Here is a 21,733-nt window from a genome sequence, read left to right on the forward strand (position 1 = left end):
ACATGGTTTCAGCCAACTCTGCCAAAAAAAATTTAAACTATTTTGTAAAGTATATGCATTAAATTCACTCACCAAACATCACAGCCATAAATGGGACCGATATAAACTATCTTAGAATGAGGTCAAGAAAAATATTACATTTTAACATTCAAACCCATTTATGGATTCAACAATCAGTTAAAAATACACATTATCTCTGATTCACTTTTACGTTGGTTGGTGTATAAAGACACCAAGAACCATTTAGAACCTTTTGCTGATGATCCAGATCACCATGTGGACGGTGTGAATCCAATTAGGAGGGTAACAAGCTGCTCGGAGGAGGTCTGTGCTCGCTGAGTGCTTATTTTTCTTTCAACATATTCAAGAAGGGATCGTTTGTGCTCGGAGTTAGGTTGATTAAACAAGTTTATGTCAGCTGAGTGGGGAAAAAACAATCAGCAGTTGTACAGTTGTTTTCAGATACACACACTGATGACAGACAGAGCAGCGGTAATTACAGCATCTTCTCCTGCACACACATACCCCAAAAAACAAAAAAACAACACACACACACACACCTGAATAGGAGTTTTAATTGGCCATATGTGAGGTATTTAATCAGGTGCTTTGAACTGATGTTTCAGATGGAAACCTGTTTCACATTCTGTTTCGTGGAAATCTAATTAAAACTCTCTTCCTTAGAAGACGTGACCTCCACAGCATCTGAGCACGCTCACTGTGCACGCCAGTTTGTATGTTCATGTTAAAGGGCACGCAGACGACCCACTGCTTCCACTAACAGCGAGATCACAGGCAGCGTCCCTTTAATTATCCCGGGCAGCCTTGTGCTCCAGATTCAGTGAAGAGCAGGACAGCAAGTTAGTTTGGCCAAGTCACTGCACACAGACCTGATAATGGGGGGTCACGGCATCTGAGACTGTCGCTCCAGACCTGATAATGGGGTGTCACTATCGCCTCATTGTGCATCAGGATCTAAAAAGCTATATCGATAAGAAATGAAGCATAACTTCCTCTACAAATGCACATTTATCGAGATAAATGAGATGCCATGCTGAGACATCACATCGCCCTATTCGTTCTTTTTTTATGATAAAAATAAACAGAAAGAGGCCTGACACGAATCCAATCGGACAGAAATGCGACGCTTTCCGTGTGATGCACGGCAGAAGTTTCAGCTCCAGTACGGAATCTCTTCTTGTTGTGATCATGTTTGATGATTTCTGTTAAAATCCAAAGCAGCGTATGAAATACTGTCAGTATTTTACCTTCTCTAAACACGTACGCCGCCTTAAATTGAATCTTCAATGTACTAGTGATGCAAAAAATAAAACTACCAATAAAGAAACCATGAATCTTTCTTTTCAGCTGCTAATGGGCTCATTTCCATGTCAGACTACCAAGGTCTATTCTGAAGAGATGTCTCAGACAAGAAATGAAATTCATGCTTGGCCTAAATAAAGTGCAGTAAAAAGACAAAAAGGACTTTGATGGGAAGGACAAAAAGGCAGAGCACACAGATTGTTCTGATATAAAAAAGGATACATTCTTTAAATAAAAATACCAAACTTGGATCAAAAATGTCTGCACTCTGCAAAGCAGTAATGTTTTCAGTGTTGGGTGAGGGTCAGGTGTGGTAGAAGCAAAAATATAAAGCCGAAAGCAAGCAAACAAGTAAATCCAAGGAGGTGTGTGGAGGGAGAGCCCCGAAAATGCCATCAAAGCTGGCTTATCTATAACCCCCCCCCCCACCAGCTATTTAACATGTCCCTTGGTTAAATAGCTCCCTCTATAGGACTAACAGTTAAACTACAGTTAGACACCAAGACAATAAGACCTCCGAAATCTACGTTGCGCACAAAAAAGAAATCCCACCTAAATTGAAAATAACATAAAGACGTAAAGATTCATTCTGTGCTATTTTCCACTGTGAGTCAGTGAGTGACCGGTGACTGGCTGCTCCGGCTAATGATGAGATTCACATGTTTTTACGCAGCTAATAGACGCCATTGTAATCGGAGTTCCAGGACTCTCGCGGGACCACAGAACACACATCCTTTGCTTGTTGATTTTATCTGTTTTATTTTTTGATTTTTATCTCTTGTTTTTATGTTGTTTATTTTTATACTATTGTGCACTTTGAAATTTGCTTTCAAATGTAAAGTGCGTTTAAAATAAAATGTATTATTATGATGTTGCTCAAAGTTGTCCAAGGGACTGCTCAGGGAGTTTGTGTGTTTGCTCAGACGCATGAACAATTAGAGGGAACATTGCTCTCAATCATTTGTCTTCTTAGAAAATAGAAAGATGTTCAACTTGTAAATTTAAATCGAGAGACAAATTATAAATTGCTTAGTGTTAGTGTGGAAGTCTGTTCATATGAAGCAAGAAATGAAGCTGGGAAACAAAGGCTATAGTTTGGATCATGAAACATTTGATCAGAGGCCTAACAGAACCTGTTCTGGAGGGGGTTCCCACTGGGAAGAAAAAGAGATGTTAACAAAGCTTGCATCGATAAAACATACCCTTCGTTTGTCAAGAAAATATTGGACCTGCAGCACAGAGTAATAAAACAGATGCTGATTAGACGTGCTATTCCTGAGCGATGCTAATAGGAAACCATGGTAACGAAAAGGTCATGTTTGTGACGGAGAGAAGGAAATCGTATACAGCTGCTGCTGCCTGGATCTAGAGCGCTTCACTCCCCAGTCTATCTACCTAATCTCACTATCTCTATCTCTATCTCTATCAACCTAATTTCACTCTGTCTATAAGATGTCAATTGACATGTTTGCTTGTCCTCCAATAAACAGAGTAACCAGGTTTAAATTAAAAACTCAACATCATCAGTCGTAAATAAAAAAATGATTTAATATATTTGTAACGGTCAAATTAATCATGAAGGGATTAGTCCTTTTTAATAATACATGCCTGTGACATCACCATATCTCCGATGTTTTAAAATGACAGCAGCGAAAGGATAGCATGGTAACCGTGGCAACCATACACCTGGAAAGAGTGTAGGGAAAGGTCATGCAACGTCCTTTGTGAAGTTAGCCATATTTAAGACTTTTTATATGTATCTCCAACAAAGACTTTTATTGGAGGAAGGTCTCTGCTGTATTACGTATATATGGGTCGACTTTTCAGTATCGGCAATTCATTACAGGAAATGAATACAAGAATAAAGTGCATAGCATGGAGTTTTATTTTAAATTCGATATGGGCGCCATCATTCGCCACCGGCTCCTTAAGCCGCACCGAGTAACATTCTATCTAATAAATATATTCATTCATTCATTCATTCAGTATCAGCCATCGAGCCCGCATCGATGAACGTTGCACACAGTTCTTGATCGTCTTTGAAGACGCTTTGAGCATCCATTAACGCTCCAAACGCCGTAACCTGCCGCTAGCTGGGAAGGACGTCCGGCCAAAATATTACACAAAATAATCGATCTGCAAAGAAAACAAGAACAACATAGATCTAGTTCCCACACAGTCATGGAACATATACAAACAAATAGATTACAATATATGAAAAAAAAGGTGTTTTAAAATAGGGAGTTACATAAGTTTTTGGGGGAAAACATACAAGAAAATTCAAATGTAGGAAATACAAACTAAATACGCGCAAACATTATAGCCCGCCGGCTTCACTGGTGCTCGGCTGTGCGCCTTCATCGTCAGCTGGGGCTTTCTTCACAAACACTCTGATCTTCGCCTGGATCGTTTGTTTCTTTTTCTCCTCGTAAATCTCGCGATACGGGCGGAACGCGTCGAGCACCATCCGTTCGATCCTCAGGAAGCGCTCCACGTTCGGATCCATCGCTTCGAAATGGGCGAGGAGTTTATTGAGGTGCGATAATCCTTCCGACAAGCCCTGGCCGGTGAACGTCCGCTGCGCCTCCTCATCCTCCTCCTCCTCCTCCGCGACTCGTTCGATCTCCAGCTCGATCAGCTCCTCGTTCGAATACTCCCCGCATTCCGCGTCCAGCAGCTCCGCGACGTCTCTCGCGTCGCACTCCAAGGAAAGCTCCTCCGCCAGACGCACTATTTTCCCCCGCGTCGCGTCCAGTTCTCTCTCACTTTCCGCGCGAGCGTTCAGCGCGTAACGCTTGACGCAATTCGTCCACGCGCCGTTCACGCACCGTTCCGGCACGGCCTCCCACGCGGTGGCGACGTTCTTGATGGATTTGAGTATATTATACTGCATCCAGAAGTCCCGCAGCGACAGATGCGCGTCGACGTCCGTGGCCGCCAGGGCCTGGGCGAAGGTGACGCGGAGGTAATGCGCCTTGAACGCGGCGATGGAGCCTTGGATGAGCCGCGGTGCGTTCGGGGGCATGAACACCACTTTGACGTCGCGGTGGAGGTCGGTCAGGTTCGGGGGGTGTCCCGGCGCGTCATCCAGCAGCAGCAGGACCCTGAAGGGGACCCCCCGCCCCAGACAATACTCGCGCACCGGAGGAATAAAGCAATTCACGAACCAGTCTTCGAACAGTTCCTGCGTCATCCGCGCCCGGTGGTTGGAGCGGAAGTGGACCGGCAACGTGTGCTTGTTGACGTCCCGGAGCGCCCGCGGGGTTTCCGTGTGATAAATGACGAAGGGCTTCAGCTTGAATCCCGCGACGTTCCCGCCGAGCAGCACCGCCAGCCTGTCGCGGAACGCTTTGCGCCCCGGCGCGCTCTCCGCGTCGCCGTGGATGCAAGTGCGCGCCGGCATCCGCTTCCAGAACAAGCCCGTTTCGTGCGCGCTGAAGATCTGCTCCGCCAGGTAACCCTCCTCCGCGATCACGCCGTCCAGCTCGTCCACGAAGCTTCCGAGCCGGACGTTCTGCAGCCGGAACCTTCTCTCGAACCGCTTGAACCAGCCGGTGCTCGCCACGAACTCCCGGCCGTAGCTCCGCCCGGCGCGCTCCTTCAGCGTCTGGAAGAGGCTTCTGGCTTTCGCCTGCACCGTCAGGAGGCTCACCGGTGTCCGGTTCCGGATTTGCTCTTCTATCCAAGCGTGCAGCAGCTTCTCCATCTCGTGGATCGGCCCGGTGCGCTGCTTCGTGATCACCGTGGAGTGCATGGGCGCCGAACCTTCCACGGCGTCGCGGATCCGTTCTTTATCCTTGAGGATCGTGGACACCGTGGAGTGGGACAGCCTCATCTCGCGGGCGATCACGTTGACCTTCTGTCCCCCTTCGTGCCGCTTGATCACCACCATTTTGGTGTCCAGATCGATTGCCTTTCTTTTCTTCTTGGCAGGCTGATATGTAGAAAGAGACCATTTCCTTTTGGTCGACATCGTTGCTGCACGGCCCGCAGGAGCTGCGGCGGAAACGGTCGTAAACCGCTTTCCGGTATGTCGTAACACGACACACGCAGACCAGTGCGGTCGTAAAGTGGGACAGTCGTAAATCGCATAGGTCGTAACAAGTCTACGATTTTAAAACGAAGGTCTTCAAAATGCCTAATTATTTTATTTAAAAAAAACCCACCTAATTATTTGAAATATTGTATTTGAATGTAAGTTTTTTTTTGCTGTTTTTATATTTATATATCCCCATGACCTTTTCTTTTTTTATATACTTATTTTATCTGCGTTACTGTACTAACCTCATTGAGAGTTTGCATTTTAAAATGGTGAAAGAAAATAAAACTAAACTAATAATAATAACATAAAAATAATAAACGGAGGGGCTTCCTGTATTTAAAAGGAAGTGCTTCGCCGGACCAATATGTCTGACGGACCGTTGCGTGTTTATCGGTGGGCGGTACCGACAGGTCACGTGACATGACCCGCGGCATGATTACTATCAGTGGGCGGTACCAACAGGTCACGTGACATAATCCCCTATGTTGTACTGGAGACCGGCGCTGTTGTTCTGTTTTGTCGGCAGCAGAGGAGCAGTGAGGAGTATGGTGAGTTTATTTATCTATAACGCCGTTCCTTAAAGCCTGCTTATAAAATGTTTTGGATGCGTTGCCCTCTGCGTTCAACAACCTTCATGCAGTGTAACCGTCAAATGGGTCCGATGTTGATGCGGCTACCGAAGCTAGCTGTGTGTGTGTGTGTAACAATCTGAAGCTTGACGTTAGCATCTCGACCCCTCAAAACGTTCACGGACGGGATTGGAACACATTTCTGCTCTTTAGTGTGAGGATTAAACGTGGCGGGATCTGTATTATGGTGTGTTGGCTCGCTGCGATGTGGCGTTAGCCCTAGAAGAGATAAAGATGCTAATGAAGTTGGCGATAATGCGTGAAGATAATCCGCAAAAACGATGTGAAACAGCAAATCAAGAGACGATCGAGCTCATTTAATCTCTTTGTTTTTAAACTTGGGGCAACGTCGTCATTCGTCGAGCATTAATCTTACCACTTCCTGTTTTGGTTCTAAATTGCGCATTCACGATTCATATATTCATTTGCGTGCCTTGTATAGATGGGAGCCATTTGTAGGCATGAAATAAACACGATTAACTCCCTTTTCTCACACGTACGTATTTGTTGCTCAGGTTATTATTTTTGGCCTTGATTTGACCTTTGACCACACATCTTGCTGTCTTGGACTTCAGCAGCGACGAACCCTCGATTTACGCAATCACAGACTCTTACGCAATTTCCTTCGTACATCCCTACGCAGTGCGCTCAAGCGGCAGACTGGCAGAGCGCCAAATCAATATACGCGTTTTCTGCCAAGGACATCGATGGCGAGGAGGTGCTGCTAGAGAAATACAGGTAGGACTCGTGTTCAAGGCTACAGAACCAATGATTTGTATTTAATGATCAGACGTATAACTCGTATGTTTTCCCACGTGCCACCTCTTGTTTCTTCTGCTCTCCTGTACCAGAGGCTACGTGTGCATCATTGTGAACGTGGCCTCCAAATGAGGAAGGACCAAGGTAAACTACACTCAGCTAGAGAGCTTGCACGCCTCCTATGCTGAGAAGGGTTTACGCATCCTGGGCTTCCCATGCAACCAGTTTGGAGGACAGGTAACAAGAAGGAACTGATAGAAGCCGGGCTTCTGTTTCTCTATGACCTTTGAACCGGCTCCTGATTGTTCATCTTCTTTCACCACTTGAATCTTTATTAGCCAAGTTGCAAAACGTGTATTTCTTGGCGTGTTCTATCTTTATTTTAATTTTTTCTGCACAATGCAGGAGCCGGGTACTGAAGCGGAGATCAAAGAGTTTGCCAAAGGTTACAACGCCGAGTTCGACCTCTTCAGTAAAATTGAGGTGAATGGAGACGACGCTCACCCTCTGTGGAAGTGGATGAAGGCACAGCCCAAAGGCAAAGGGACCCTGGGAAAGTGAGTCCTCGCAGTGTCTCCTGTTCAGTCAATAGAAAAAGCTTTTAATAAACTGTATAAGAGCCTTTCATTGAACATGATAGATCTGTCAGTAATAGGTAGGTGGAGCCCAAACTACAAGAATAGGGACCGTGTTGGTTTAGTAAGCGCTGGGGTTCCGGCCCTTCCTGTTCACTATCGAGTAGCTTCATTAAACGGGAGCTGATTGTGTGCTGCAGTTCGGGTAGAAACAGGATTAGATTGAGCGTTAAAATGAAAAGTGGAGATGACGGTCGTTCCCTCAGTAAGCTGAACTGACTCCGCACCGCGAAGGACAGAATCCACCGGTGGAGCCTGACGGTGTTTCGTTTGTCTCCTTCACAGTAACATCAAATGGAACTTCACAAAGGTAATGTTCTAAAAGGTTTCTGAGGTGAAGTTCTGTTTTGATTTTCTCCCTGAACTGCTCTGATGTATTCTTCTGAATCCCTGACAGTTTCTAATTAACCGCGAGGGTCTTGTGGTGAAGAGATACGGCCCGAACGAAGATCCCTCTGTAAGCCGTGCTTTCGCTTCTTAATACGTCCGCTCCGCTCCGCTCCGCACGCTAAAACTCTCTCCTAACGCCTAACGGCTGCTTCCTTGATCTCCTCAGGCTGCGGAGAAGGATCTGCTGACGTACCTGTGATGGCGTTTGACCCCCCTGACCTCTCCCATGGTCTTCATTGCGTTGATGTGTGTGTGTGTGTGAGTCTGGACCAGTGATGACCTGTCTGTAAACCCAGCCGTGGGAAGGACAGATCTGATGATCCTCAGCGTGCAGCAAACCTCCAGAACCGCCAACACATCACGCATAAGAACATGCGAGAGGACGACCACAGCTCTCAACAGTCGTTTTGTTTATTCATGTGAAAGTATTAAATTCTAATGATCTCCACTTGCCCTGCCGTCTCTTTTGTCACAGTTGTCAACAGATTTCAGTTACATTTTGTGAATGAGTGGCTCACGGACCGACTAAGTTTTAACCTTCTCGGATAAATTTGGTTGCAAATTAAAATAAATGATCTAAAGGGTTTAATTTGAGTCAGTTTTAATCACATCATATTCCATTTTTTTACTACCTCAACCAGAACTTCCCAGTAGAAGATGTCTTTATCTGACTGAGGAGTTCTGAGCTGAAAGGATGAATAAAACACTTTGGTAAAGTTGTGAAACTACAGATTCAGTAGTTCCTCATGAAACAGCCAAATTCACAACATGACGTGCTAAAGATTTATTTCATGATTCTTTAATACAAGATCTTTATGAATGAGCATTTTTCTCATAAGATTTTGGGTACATTTCACATGTTGCTGTAGCTCTAACTTAACAGGATTTAATTAGGAAAACATTGATGTAACAGATTGTAAATGACTTGGATTTACTGCTACATTTAAGGTTCTATAAAAATGAGTTTTCAAGTCTTTAATCAGGACTGTGCGATAAAGAGATCATTTTGTTGAGAAAATGCTACACAATATACACATGTTTTTGCACTCTTGGATTAAAACTCACTTAAAGTTGTTTTTAACTCAAATTCTAGGTAAATATAATAAAAACCCAGCCCTGCAACATTTTATCAGTGACACTTATGTCCAGAAAGCTGAACTTTTTTCACGTTTAAAGCATTATTTGTTTGCCTTCAGTTTTGTTTAATGTCATGACTTGTTTAGAATGTTCAGAATATAAATTGAGATAAATATTATCAGGGATTAATACGAGGACGTCAACATCATTTTTTCCATTTGTCCAGAATATGTTTTTGTATTTTGGAAAAGAAGATATGACGTTGTGCCTTTCAACATGTTTTTATTTCCCCCCAAAACGTTTTGTAGTTTCCATTGAAAGTTATTTCAATGAATAAATCTTAATTCTTTATTTAGCCCCCCCCCCCCCTCTGCTCTATACCAGTGGTCCCCAACCTTTTTTCTGCCACGGACCGGTTTCATGCCGTGAAATTCTTTCGCGGACGGGGGGGGCGTATAATTAAATTTAAAAAGAGGAATATAATCTTACCAATAAACTTTTATATTATGCACTTGCACACACAATATCTACTCACCATAAATTGTGGTCCTTCATGGTTTTTTGTTTCATAAATTCCAGGGTTCTGGTCTCAATGTGTCGAAGCAGGTTTGAACCCTTCATTGCTCGTTAACGGAGCGAATCAGCTGTTAATACCCGAGTTTTAAGTCTTAGTCCTGGTTTCTCTTCTTGGAGGTCCTCACCTCCTCTTCTTCCTCCTCTTCTTCCTCCTCAGTAGGACTTTTTTCCTCGGCAAAGAAGCTCTCCAAAGACTTTTGTTTCTCTTTATTAATTTTCGCGAGTTCACAGCTGTTTTTTTTAGCAACGTATCAAGAGGCGATTGTTACGTTGGAGAAAATCCGGTCGTTTTTCAAAATAAAACACCTTTTAGACGCTAATAATCGATACAACGGAAATTGTATACATTAGATGTTCTTTCTTTGCGGCCCGGTAACAAATGCCTCACGGACCGGTACCGGGCCGCGGCCCGGTGGTTGGGGACCCCTGCTCTATACGACCGCTGTGGCGTTCAGGTTACTCTTGAGCGGTAACATGATGCCGTAGCGGCGCGCGCAAATTCTGACGCACGAGGGACGCGCAGCATCTCTGCGTCTGAGCGCGTCTCCGCGTCCGCGTCCGACCACATCCATGGAGTCTGCAGATGGAGCGTTCAGCGGCGAAGCGGGTGAGACAGCAAGACCGTTTGGAATCGCGTAAAAACTGAATCTTGTTCTCTCCGACGATCCGTCAGAGACCGAGATGGACTGGAGGACAGTGGACACCGAGGATGAAGCGGCCGGACGCTGTCTCCAGCTTGACCTGGGGGACACCGGTGGGTAATCAATCATTCATCCATAGATTGAGTCATGATCATTTCAACCTCAGCTGCGCGCAGGGGGGCGAAGTTAGGGACGTTAAGTGCGCAGCGTCCTTCCCGTCATCATGCGTAATCTATAAAACCAGATTGAACAGGCGAAATCTGAAAATGGAGAATTGTGATTGGAGGAAGAACGAGCGGGTTGCCATGAGCGACGAACTGATTGGTTCGATAACTGTCAAAGATCGGAGCCGCCGCTGGTTCCGATCTGCAGCTGGAACAACATCAAGACGCGCACGAGGGACGCGGAGTCCGCGCAGACCCGGCGGGTTCGGGTTCGGGTTCGGGTTCAGACCGTCTGCAGGGTCTCTACCCGGAGGATTTACTGCGGCTCACTTCCTCTAAATCTGAAGAGTGCTTTACATAATCCATCATAACCCATAATCTGTCTCTGTATCAATTCCAAACATGGCTGTGTGTGCGCGCGCGCGCGCGCGTGTGTGTGTGTGTGTGCTGTCGCTATCGACACACGTGTTACATGTTGCATTGTACATGTATGAGTACATGTATTTAATTTTGGCGCCATCATCGGGTCAAAATGTGAACCTGTGCAACACTTTATGAGTCAGCATCAACTTTATATTCTCTATTTGCTTGTTAAATAGCAAATGTTAGCATGCTGATATACGCTAAACTAAATTGTGAACACGTGGAACGTTTTGGATCTAGTATTAGTTTGTAGCCTCTAAACTAGTCCCGCATGGATTAGATTACAGGACTACGCTACCCTTCTGTCCTGATCCCTCGTCGTTTTTAATACACAGACAGACCAGTGGCGTCCTTCATGTTAGGGGAGAAAAAAAGAAAAAGCTCCCTAATCCTCGCCTGTGATTGGTTGGTGATGAGATCTAGGGCTATCAACCAATGGCAGCACTCAGATTAGGAAGGAAGCCAATCCAATAGAGTCTTTACGTTCTTGGTGCAGATCTCTCCGCTCCAGGATTAGAAGTCAGGGCCTGAAGAGAATGTCAGGGTTGGGGTTGGAGCCTGAGATTACACTGTAGACACTGAACTGTTCTGCTGGTGAGTTTACCCTCAACCCTGTCCATTGGTCGTAACGTTTTTTTTTTCCAGGTGGGACTCCAGATTAAATAACGTACCGACTTGGACTCTTCTCAAATGTGTTTTCTTATCTTCTCTCCGCAGATTCAACCAAGAAGGCTCAGATAACAGAGGTGAGAGGCCGTTCCCTCCCCGACTGTCACCGGCCTTGGCTTGCTGCACGCTTTCCTTCCGTATAACCTCTGACGGGATGACGTTCTAATGTCCTCCTATCAGATGCCGTCCCCGTTCTGCGCGGGTCCCGCTCATGAGAGGAAAATCGGCCACAGGAGAGTCGCCGCCTCCGGAGAGACGACCTACAAGAAGGTGATTTCCTCCACGTCTGTTGGACTTTGCCTTTGTGTCTTAGTGTCCTCACCACCTGTCCCCCCCCCCCCCCCACGCCTGCCCTGGTCTCCACCTGCAGACCACCTCCTCTGCCTTGCAAGGGGCCATCCAGCTCGGTATCGGCTACACCGTCGGCAACCTGAGCTCCAAGGCCGAGAGGGACGTGCTGATGCAGGATTTCTACGTTGTGGAAAGCATCTTCTTCCCCAGGTGTGTTCGCATGGACGTCTCTTGTTGCTGTTCTGTTTTTCCAACTCTTTCTGCGCGTCCATCGCGTCCCCTGCAGCGAAGGCAGCAACCTCACCCCGGCCCACCACTACCCGGACTTCAGGTTTAAGACCTACGCCCCCGTGGCCTTCCGCTACTTCAGAGAGCTGTTTGGGATCCGACCAGACGACTACCTGGTTAGAGGTTTATTTACTTTTAATGTGATGCTGTGGGTGCGTTTTGATTTGTATATTTCCGCCAGTTTGTGTGACCAGACAAGAGCAATTGATCTGTAAATACAAACAGTTGCATGTGTAACCATTGAAGAGTCCAGCATGATCACACACACGTGAAAAAAGACACACACGCATGCAGCAACAATGTTCTCAGATGCTTAATCTCACTTTCTACCGGTGCCAGAAGGAGATTAGCAGAATAAAGCTTTCTTTTTTTAAACTCTAGCGCTGCAGCAGACACTCAGGGGCCGGTTGGTGTTTGTGTCTCAGGTGGATTTATGGGATTAATTAGTTAGGCTAATTAAATTAAAGCAAACAGCCCCCCCTCCCCTGCTTTTAGGAACAAATCTATTAGAACAGACTCCATTATTTAGAAAGCCTTAAAGCATCTTTGTTAGCACCGATGCTACTGCGGGGTTTAATGCTGAGCTGCGTGCAGATTAATAATAACGCGGTATATTCAGCACAACCGGGCGGAGTAAAAATAACACATCGAACTGATTGCAGGTACCGGATCCCAAATGTCAGAATGCACAATTTAATCTCCTCAAGATGTGTAATTATTCCCGCCCACACGCTTCCCTCTTTGCACTTAGCAGGGAATATACGTTTGCACTTTAAGATGAAGTTTCCTTTTAGCTGCTCATTAGCGATGCGTGTGTGTGTGTGTGTGTGGGTGTGTGTTTGTGTGTGTGTGTGTGTGAGTGGGCCGATGCATTAGTCTTCTGCCTGCTCGTTTGAAAGCTCTATTGAATCCAACACAGCCGGGCCACCTGCAGCAACCGGGAAGCGTTACATTTAGTATGGATGCTCCTATGATGCTGCACTCATTGAGTGGGGGGGGGGGATCATCCTTTAAATCAGACTCCGAGACAGAAAGAATAAGTTTAAGTCATCATCTTCTTTCTAGTATTCCTTGTGCAACGAGCCGCTGATCGAGCTGACCAATCCCGGCGCGAGCGGCTCCATCTTCTACGTGACCCGAGACGACGAGTTCATCATCAAGACTGTTCTGCACAAAGAGGCCGAGTTCCTGCAGAAGCTCCTCCCTGGATACTACATGGTGAGTAGAATCAGAGAGCTCAAAGCGTGCGGCGACACTTAGAGAGGAATCTTGATCTTCTTAGCGTACTACCCTGGCGCCGCCCCCCCCACCCCCCCGGGCCGAACAGAGGTCACGCCTCACCCACGCCTGGGTTAGTCCCATTAACAGGTTAAGCATGTGGAACGCTCACGCTGCTCGGAAGGTGCGTGGCTGCGGCGTGCCGATGCTTAACACGCGAGTCTCATCAGCGACTAATGCGCCGGGTTTCTTCATCCCATCCAGAACTTGAACCAGAACCCGCGGACGTTGCTGCCGAAGTTTTTCGGACTCTACTGCGTCCAGTGCGGGGGCAAGAACATCAGGGTCGTGGTGATGAACAACATCTTGCCCCGCTCGGTCAGCATGCACCTCAAGTTTGACCTGAAGGGCTCTACGTACAAGAGGCGCGCGTCCAAGAAGGAACGGGAGAAGGCCAAGCCCACCTTTAAAGACCTGGACTTTCTGACCGACGTCCCGGAAGGCCTCGCCCTGGACCAGGACACCTACTGCGCTCTGGTCAAAACGCTGCAGAGAGACTGTCTGGTGAGGAAGAGGGGAGCATTTTTACAAAAGAGCAAACAAATCTAACACACCTTAAAAAGCTTTAAATTATTTAGAACTGCATTTGCATCACACCAGGTTCTGGAAAGCTTTAAGATTATGGACTACAGTTTGCTGCTGGGGGTCCACAACAAGAGCCAAGCAGAGCGGGAGCGTCAGTCCCAGGGCTCGCCAGCAGGGGGTGCGGACGAGAAGAGGCGCGCCGCTCAGAGAGCCTTGTATTCCACCGCTATGGAGTCCATACAAGGAGGGTCCACGTGTGGGGGGACGCTGGACCACCGCGACACGTAGGCTACGTTCTGTAGGGGGGGTTCAGTCATCACGTTGCCATGGTAACCGTATCCCGTCTGTCTGCAGGATGGGAGGCATTCCAGCCGTGGGCGTAAAAGGAGAGCGCCTCCTACTGTTCATTGGAATCATCGACATCCTGCAGTCCTACAGGTAAATCCTACAGGTCACCTGCTGCTGTCATTGATCCGGAATTTCAGGAAACGATGTCTGTCAATATCTAGAAACACGTTAAAGATGGAAGTCCTTTAATGCAACACGAGCTTTGTCGAATAAAAAAGTCAGGAATTAATCAATCAATAAATCGATCCATTTTAGTAGCCATCAGGACTGCGTTTTAGGTTGGACTGTAGCTACTGGGTCAGGTCTTGGTTGCCAAGTAACCACTGAACGGGTGTAACTAAATACTTGTCCCGTCGGACAGGCTGATCAAGAAGCTGGAGCACTCTTGGAAGTCCCTCGTCCATGACGGGGTGAGTATCGCTCCCGTAGCTGCGAGGCAACAGCAAGACAAAGCTCACAACATTCTACTGCTATGTGTCTCCCCCCCCCCCCCCCTGCATAGGACACCGTGTCAGTCCACAGACCCGGGTTCTACGCTGACAGGTTCTACAAATTCTGCTGCACCACCGTCTTCAAGAAGAGCTGCTGTGAGTTTGTGCAGAAGCTTTGTCCTCGCTTCAGTGCCGACATGTCGGCGGGACATTAACTTGTAAACTGCCCCCCCCCCCAGCGCTGAGATCGTCTCCTTCCAAGAGAGGCCGAGGGGCTTTTTCCTTGTCCAAGTCCAGCGCGGGAACCGGCTCCACGGGGAGGCGTCCCTCCAGGAGCGACGAGAGGCAGGAGACCCTGAGAGGAGGTGGGGGCTCCCTCCTGCTGGAGGAGAACGGTAAACTCCTCACGCCAACCAATCAGCTTCATGTTCATTCATTTAATGTTTCTTTCGCTCATTTTGGTCTTGATTCATGCGTTTCAGCGAGGGAGCCTCCCTGCACCCCTCCCTCCTTTGAAGACGCCACCACGGCGTCCATCGCCACCACGCTGTCCTCCAATAACTCCTCGCCCTCCACCCCCTTCGATACGCCGGAGCACCCACGCTACCGGAGACAAATGCATTCCCCCGGTTTGGTCAGGTGAGCGTAAGGCCTCCATGGCGATATTCCGTGCCCCGCCCCCGCCCCCCCACTGATGTCGCATCCCGTGAATTTCCAGGTCGCAGAGAGTCCAGGGGGAAAGGCAGGACACCATAACGGTGGAGGTGGAGCTCAGGTACTTCCTGTCTCCGGACCAGGATGACATCATGCGTTTGCGTAACTGTGCGTTTTATCTCCCATCATGCAGCACAATTCCGACGACCACGGAGCTCACGCAGCTGACAGAAAGCACCTCCCCCAGCCGGTTGTCACCTGACCCTCAGCCCGGCATCCTCACCGCCACCAGTCCATCATCAGGACAGTCCCTCAGCACCCTCCCTCCGTCCGTTACGTCTCCCTCCTCCGCCTCACCCCTCGCCCTCGCCCCCACTCTTTTATCTCCGAGCCCACAATCCCCGGTGCTTCCTTCACCCTCGGCGTTTTCTCCCATCTGCCCCGCATCTCCTGCCGTCTCCTCTCGCCCTCTCCCGGTGGCACCTCCCTCCCGCCGGCCTCCGAGCCCCCAGGCGCCTCACGCGTCCTGCAATCAGCTGTCCGTGTCCAGCAGCCACAACTCGCTGGACGGAGAGGCGGCGGTGTCGGACATCTACTTCGTAAGTCTCCATCGGCAACGTGAGAGCCGCGCGCTCTTGTCGTCGCTCTTCTCCCACAGAGTAAAGATGTATTTTCTCTCCTGCCCCCCCCCCCCCCCAAACCGACCCTACTGGGTCTCCTGCAGTGGCCCAGTCAGGACAGCGTGATAGAGTTATGATGGTGAGGGGGGGGGGGGGCTGTGCAGCATGCACCCTGGGGCTGCTCTCGCTGTCTGAATGCTTCTCTCCACAGCGCCAGGCTGCCCGGCAGCCACAGTTCATGCTCTTGCAAACATCGGCAGGTCGTCTGTGTCGTCCTGCATGACGTCTCCTCTCAGCCCACGCCCCCCCCCCCCCTCCTCCATTTAACGCTCTTCCATTTCCCTGTGCTGGCCTTTGATGCATCTGCCTGTTCATCCTCCCGCGTTCGCCTCGGCCAGTACGCCGATGGGCGCTATTGGGTGTACTCTCCGGTTCTTGGTCGTCGTAAGCTAAACGCGAGCTCAAGTTGCAGCGTAAGTTGACCGGAGTAGTTCCAGTAGACGAGCGCCGCTGCTTATGGAGCTTCAGAAGTAATAAAACATAAAGTCAGAGTCATGACTTCTTCAGCGTTAAAGTCTGCACACACACACACACACACACAACAAAACGTTGCATGTTTGTAACCGCAGCTTCTGAAGGGCCATCGTGTGGCGCACACGGCTTCATGTTAGATGTCGAAGCAGACGTAAACGCTGCGTTCACAGCTGACCGTAGCTCGAGGTGTGTTGGTGCTTTAGTGTAGTGCTCAGGTAGCACGTAGCTAACGGGCTAGAAACCCACTCCTTATTACGTCTGCTCTTCAGTGCCTGAAAAGGAGGCTTTGAATATTAAATAGCAAGGACAGAAAAAAATGTTAGAGGGAAACACTTCAAAACACAGTCAGATATCATTTTCTGATGTGACCAGGCCTCTTCTGGATTTGGCAGGAAATCATGGTTAACCCTTTATTGCCAAACGTATCATATTTGAAAAAGCTGATGGACACAAGCCAACATATATATATATATATATGTAATATACATATATATATATATATATATATGTATATTACAAATTTGACATAAGGTTTCATTAATACCTTATTTTCCAAAAATTGAGCGTTCTATTACTTCATGGTGCGGGCTTTAAAGGGTTCAATTCTTAAAAGCCACCTCTAAGTTTTTGGAACCGCTGCTAAAACAGGGATTCGGAATCTTTAAACTCATCCGTGCAGAATGTCATCCCTAATTTACTGCATCTCTTCCCACCTCCCCCCCCCCCCCTCTCCTGCCCTCTAACGGCCGAATGTGGTACCTGCAGATCCAGGAGGAGCAGAGCTGGGTGACCTCTCCTCTGTACGGCTCCAGAAGGGCCTCGGACGCAGAGAGCGAGACGGTGAGCAAACCCTCCACTCGTGATCAATCAGTGATGGACGGGAGCATTTCTCTTTGTGCTGCTCCTCCTGTTGGAGTTTCTCCTGCTCATCCCTCCTCCTCTGCCTGTCTTCCAGTGAGTCGCGGTGGACCGGAGGCCGTCTCCATGCATTCATAATAAAGCCCCCGTGAGAATTATCGCTGGTAGCTTCACCCCGCTATAGCGACTAAAGACCTACAACTCTGAAAATGTTATGCAAAAAGCATGAAAATGCTTCAGTTCTTTGGAGATCCGACTGACTTCACACAGAAAGGAGCTTAAATCACAACAAGCTGAAGGATGTTGCCGCCGTGTGATTTCAGTCCTGCTGTTTTAAGCCAACTGAGGCGATGCAATATGAACACACACCTCGTTGGGGTCTCTTTCCTTGACTCGTGCTGCCTGAGTTTATTCATGCATTTATTTCCCACTAAAGGCACGCTAAAGCTGTGTGGCGTTTTATTTTTAGCACTTTATCAGCATCCAAATTATATAATTCGCCTGTTGCTTGAAAACACAAACAAACTTTCATCTGATGGACGGTCAAATTGGAAAAATTCATTTTCATATTCTGGGCAACATTTAAAAAGATAAACAATATTAACCTGCAGAGATGCAAAGAAGAAAAACTATGTAAAAACAAAGACGATAAACTGTGCACGTGTGTTCAAACACATGTATGTCAGTCTGTCTGCATGTGTTTGCATGCACATTGATGTGTGATAGGAAGATCTTTATCTCTGGCCCGTTTGCCAATTAAAGCCAGAAGCAAAGATTCCCTGTTGCTTTTGTTGAAGCCGTGAAAGTGTGAACCAGCTACAAGCATGCCGGCTGTGTAAGACAAGAAACGACAACACTGGATCAATCTTAAATGAACAAAGAGACAACGTGAGCTCAGGTTGAATCGCCTCATCTTGTACACCGTTCAGTCAGACGGACACGAAGGCCCTTCTTTGTACCAGGAGGACACTTCCTGTGTTGATAAAGAGCTTATCACTGCGAGTCTGCTAAAGCTAACCTGCCTGTTTGCAGGCAACAGTGTTTGTAGCTGATCACTGTGTAAAAGGAAATAAAGATTATATTGTGTAATATTGTATATTTTTAATATGCACTCTTAAAACAACCCCTCTAAAAACGTTATTTGCCTAATTTGACTACTAGATGGCGCCAGAATGCCTGAAAGTACAGTTTTGTTCTACAGTATAAATACAAAGTGTTACTGCGTTGTGAAACAAATATCGACACACACCCCAGTATGAGAGATGTCTATAGGCCTAATTCATTTCAATATATTGCAGATGAATCGTAAAATTTAGGCTCATACTTTGCGCTAACGCTGACTTTTTTACACCGATATAATTTCTTGTCTGCCGAGGCGTCATTGCTGAAAACGACACTAATGTAGACATTTAGCTACCATCTAAAGATCTTTCCTGCCCGTCTGCAGAAACAAAAACTCTCTCTGCATGAACAGAAAGAAAAGGTGTAGCCGTGACAGAAAGCAGAGAGAAGTCGCCACAATGAGACACGGCAGAGAGATCAGGGTGTGTTCGCTATACTGCATTGCTGTGTGTGTGTGTGTGTGTGTGTGTGAGAGAGAGTTATCTGCAGGCCAGAGTTGTGAATGTCACTCAGGGTGACAAGTCAGCCATGTCGGGGCCATGATGGAATGTGTGATGGACAAGGATCATCAGCTGCCTTCTCAATTGTCCTGGAATGAAATTGTCCCTTTCTCTTGGTTCCTCCCATATTTCTTTTGCCTTTCTCCTGCCCCCCCCCTCTCCCTCTCTCGCTTTCTCTCTCTCTTACACACACACACCTAATCCCCTTGCTCTTTATTGTGCCTCCTCAATCCGTTCCACCTGACATTCAGCAACAAGACGGTGGATTGATTAAGGAAAGGAATAGTTAAAGGACGATGACACTCTCATGTCACAGCAATGAGACACAATGTTCAAGTAGTTTGCAGATTCTACACAGGCGGCAAGTCTTCATGAGCAACGTCTCGCTAACAATGCAGCTAGCAAGCAAGACAAGTCAAATAGACAACTGGGTAGAACATTGAAATTCTCTAGTGGTAATAAAAATGTTTTTCAAGGGGGCCAAGATGGGCCCAGAGCCCCTCATAGTCTAGAACCGCCACTGGCAGATGGGGCGAAATGGGCCCAAAACAAATGGGATTGTTCTACAGCGGCTGAAATCTGTGATAACAACAGTGTGTTTGTGAGTGTGTGGAAGGTGAAGCCTCACCGACCCAGAATGCTTTGCTCCTCTGTCTTCAGACACTGTGGAAGTTCTCCGTTGGTCTCCTGCAGATCTTTAACTGTCAGCCCCTCTAGCACGGCAGAAATAAAGAACAATCTACCGAACATGAACAGAGCGTTGGTTGTTCTTCACAGCAGAAGCTTATCCCCCCCCCCCCCTTCTCTGAACCGAGAGAACGAGCGAGAAGAAAGCCCCGGTAGTCTCTCGGCTGTGTTGTCAGTGTCTTAGTATTTATCGACGGCCGGACGAAGAAAACAAAGACATTGATTTCTAATCCTAATCCCCTTCTACTGCTTTTCTCCTATTGATCATCCCATCCATCCTTAATGAGATGAAGGGACAGACGGATGGAGGGCTGGTGAAGGACAAAACTTTCCCTGCCGGTGTCCCTCTCTCTCTCTCTCTATCATTTTCATGAAGGTGATTGCTTTTGATCCCCGGTGACTTTGTGGAGGTTTTTTGTCAATCCCGGATGCCGGCAGATGTTTGCCTAAATATTGATACTGGATGACACGGATGAACGGATACAAACAGAGGGATCGGATCGGGTATCAGTCCAAACACAACGGTCCACTTTCTGCCTGTCTCTCGGTCACTCTCAACTGTGAGGTGGCTTTTTTTTTTGAAACAGCAAAAAATATGTTTCAGAGTGAAACGGTTGTCATGCAAAACGGCGCCCGAGTGCTTCCTCATCACAATGTGTTTCCCTGGTGACACACCTCCAGTTCACTCTCAGCTCTGATTTAGTGCCTTTCAGCAAGTTGTTTTGGTTCTTTGACCCACAACTGTTAAATCGCACTCGCATCATTTCTTCCAACCGCTGCAGACAGCTCCCATAAAGCGTTTAAAAGGAGCAGACAGAAAACTTTGAAACCCAAAAAATCAATTTGTCGATTTTTTTTTTACCAAAATCTGACAGGCAGCAGTTTAGGATTTGGGGGTTTGACTTCATTTTATGGGTCCTGGTGAATATATTCTCATTCTGCTAATCACAGTGAGTGGTCCGATCCAAAACGAACCCGAGCTGGGAGGTCAGGTAGCCGTGCTGGGCGGTCAGGTAGCCACGCCCTGCATTCCTCGGAGAGACTTTAAACTCTTGGACTTAGTTTGGGGTCAGCCACAAATGCAAACAAGAAGAAACGCCGCCCAGATTGTTCGCCCAGAACTTTTCTTGGGGAACTTTGGAGTAAATCGGACACATAAGATGATGCAGATGCAAAAAAAGCCCCCCCCATGGAGAAGTTTCTCGATAATCATGTGATAACGTCTGCAGCAGAAGTCATTAATAGCGGGCTAATGTGTGTCAGATGGTACCTGTCCAGCAGCGGCAGCTGGGGAGAGACATCCAGGACACGACTGACTGGACAGCATAATGAGCGGGACATGGCCTGCCAGCGTGGACAGCTGCTTCTCTAGCGGCACTCCATAGAGACGGGACAATTGTCTTTACAGTTCCCCGTTCTCTTTGTCTCTTCGGCAGCATCCAACTACACTCACACACACACACACACACACACACAGCTTCATCAGGGTTACCGTGGGAATGCCTGTGGCACTATGTCAGTCATTGAGGTGATGTCTTTAATCTTGAAACAAGTCCAGACTTTGTGTTTTGTGTCTCTGGGTTAGTGCGCCGTGTAGAGTCCAATCTCACAGCCATTACTTCACGGCTGACCGCGCTGCAAAGACACCCCACATGGAAGACCGGGCAGGATTAACCAGCTCTATACCCGCCCTAATCTGGGGACAAAAAACCCACAGTCACCTCCCACTGAGGTTCGGAGACAGAAAGATTCAGTTTGACCTGCCCTCCTCTAAACAACAAGTGTCTCTTAAGGTTAAAATGACTGCTGCTCACTCGAGCATCGGTGCGTGTGGACTCAGGCCTAAACGGCGTCCTTGTTCTGCTCGCCATTCGATGCTTTTATCACAGTCTGGATCGCCCACAGGCTCCACGGCAGCTCTGTGAAGGGAGGCCCTCAGAGCGTGCAGCCATGCTAGCAGCGCTGCACGACCGTCGCTATGCACGGCAGCACTTTGACCCGAACGCTTCCGTCTGCTTGCTAGCACGAAGCAACGACAACAGCAAGTTTAGAATATCTGCTAATTAGTGCACAGCCAAAGGGACAGATGAGGACAAAATTAGCGTTGCAGTTTGGCCAAACCAAAGCAAATTGTACATATTTTTGACATTATGGCATGAATGATGCAGTGGCGTAGCGGGTAGCGCTGTCGCCTCACAACAAGGAGGTTCCGGGTTCTGTGCAGAGTTTGTACGTTCTCCCCGTGTCCGTGTGGGCCCCTGGCGACTTG

General features: G+C 47.6%; 3 protein-coding genes across 3 annotated transcripts; 2 read left to right on the plus strand and 1 right to left on the minus strand.

The window, feature by feature from the left end:
• Positions 1 to 3,640: 3,640 nt before the first annotated feature.
• LOC137904721 (tigger transposable element-derived protein 1-like) lies at positions 3,641 to 5,296 on the minus strand. Its single transcript, XM_068748922.1, has one exon. The coding sequence runs from the start codon at positions 5,294 to 5,296 to the stop codon at positions 3,641 to 3,643; it is 1,656 nt and encodes a 551-aa protein (XP_068605023.1).
• Positions 5,297 to 5,797: 501 nt separating this feature from the next.
• On the plus strand, positions 5,798 to 8,226 carry LOC137904283 (phospholipid hydroperoxide glutathione peroxidase-like). The gene is made up of 7 exons (XM_068748445.1): positions 5,798 to 5,913; positions 6,638 to 6,732; positions 6,846 to 6,990; positions 7,159 to 7,310; positions 7,674 to 7,698; positions 7,786 to 7,845; positions 7,945 to 8,226. The coding sequence occupies exons 1-7, from the start codon at positions 5,848 to 5,850 to the stop codon at positions 7,975 to 7,977; spliced, it is 576 nt and encodes a 191-aa protein (XP_068604546.1). The 5' UTR covers positions 5,798 to 5,847; the 3' UTR covers positions 7,978 to 8,226.
• Positions 8,227 to 10,112: 1,886 nt separating this feature from the next.
• LOC137904722 (phosphatidylinositol 4-phosphate 5-kinase type-1 alpha-like) lies at positions 10,113 to 19,494 on the plus strand. The gene is made up of 18 exons (XM_068748924.1): positions 10,113 to 10,185; positions 11,377 to 11,405; positions 11,509 to 11,598; positions 11,699 to 11,829; positions 11,906 to 12,023; positions 12,973 to 13,125; positions 13,390 to 13,689; positions 13,786 to 13,994; positions 14,065 to 14,148; positions 14,420 to 14,468; positions 14,561 to 14,645; positions 14,729 to 14,884; positions 14,972 to 15,128; positions 15,208 to 15,264; positions 15,337 to 15,742; positions 16,162 to 16,236; positions 17,063 to 17,137; positions 19,438 to 19,494. Exons 1-18 carry the CDS (start codon positions 10,113 to 10,115, stop codon positions 19,492 to 19,494), a joined length of 2,304 nt encoding a protein of 767 aa, XP_068605025.1.
• Positions 19,495 to 21,733: the final 2,239 nt, after the last annotated feature.

Source organism: Brachionichthys hirsutus, chromosome 15 (genome assembly GCF_040956055.1).
Source record: "Brachionichthys hirsutus isolate HB-005 chromosome 15, CSIRO-AGI_Bhir_v1, whole genome shotgun sequence".
NCBI lineage: Eukaryota > Metazoa > Chordata > Actinopteri > Lophiiformes > Brachionichthyidae > Brachionichthys > Brachionichthys hirsutus.

Coding starts and splice junctions, on each gene's coding strand:
- LOC137904721 (XM_068748922.1), bottom strand. CDS start 5,296: ATGTCGACCAAAAGGAAATGGTCTCTTTCTACATATCAGCCTGCCAAG.
- LOC137904722 (XM_068748924.1), top strand. CDS start 10,113: ATGGACTGGAGGACAGTGGACACCGAGGATGAAGCGGCCGGACGCTGT. Junction 13,995..14,064: donor ACGCTGGACCACCGCGACAC/GTAGGCTACGTT, acceptor GTCTGTCTGCAG/GATGGGAGGCATTCCAGCCG. Junction 14,646..14,728: donor CGTCTTCAAGAAGAGCTGCT/GTGAGTTTGTGC, acceptor CCCCCCCCCCAG/CGCTGAGATCGTCTCCTTCC.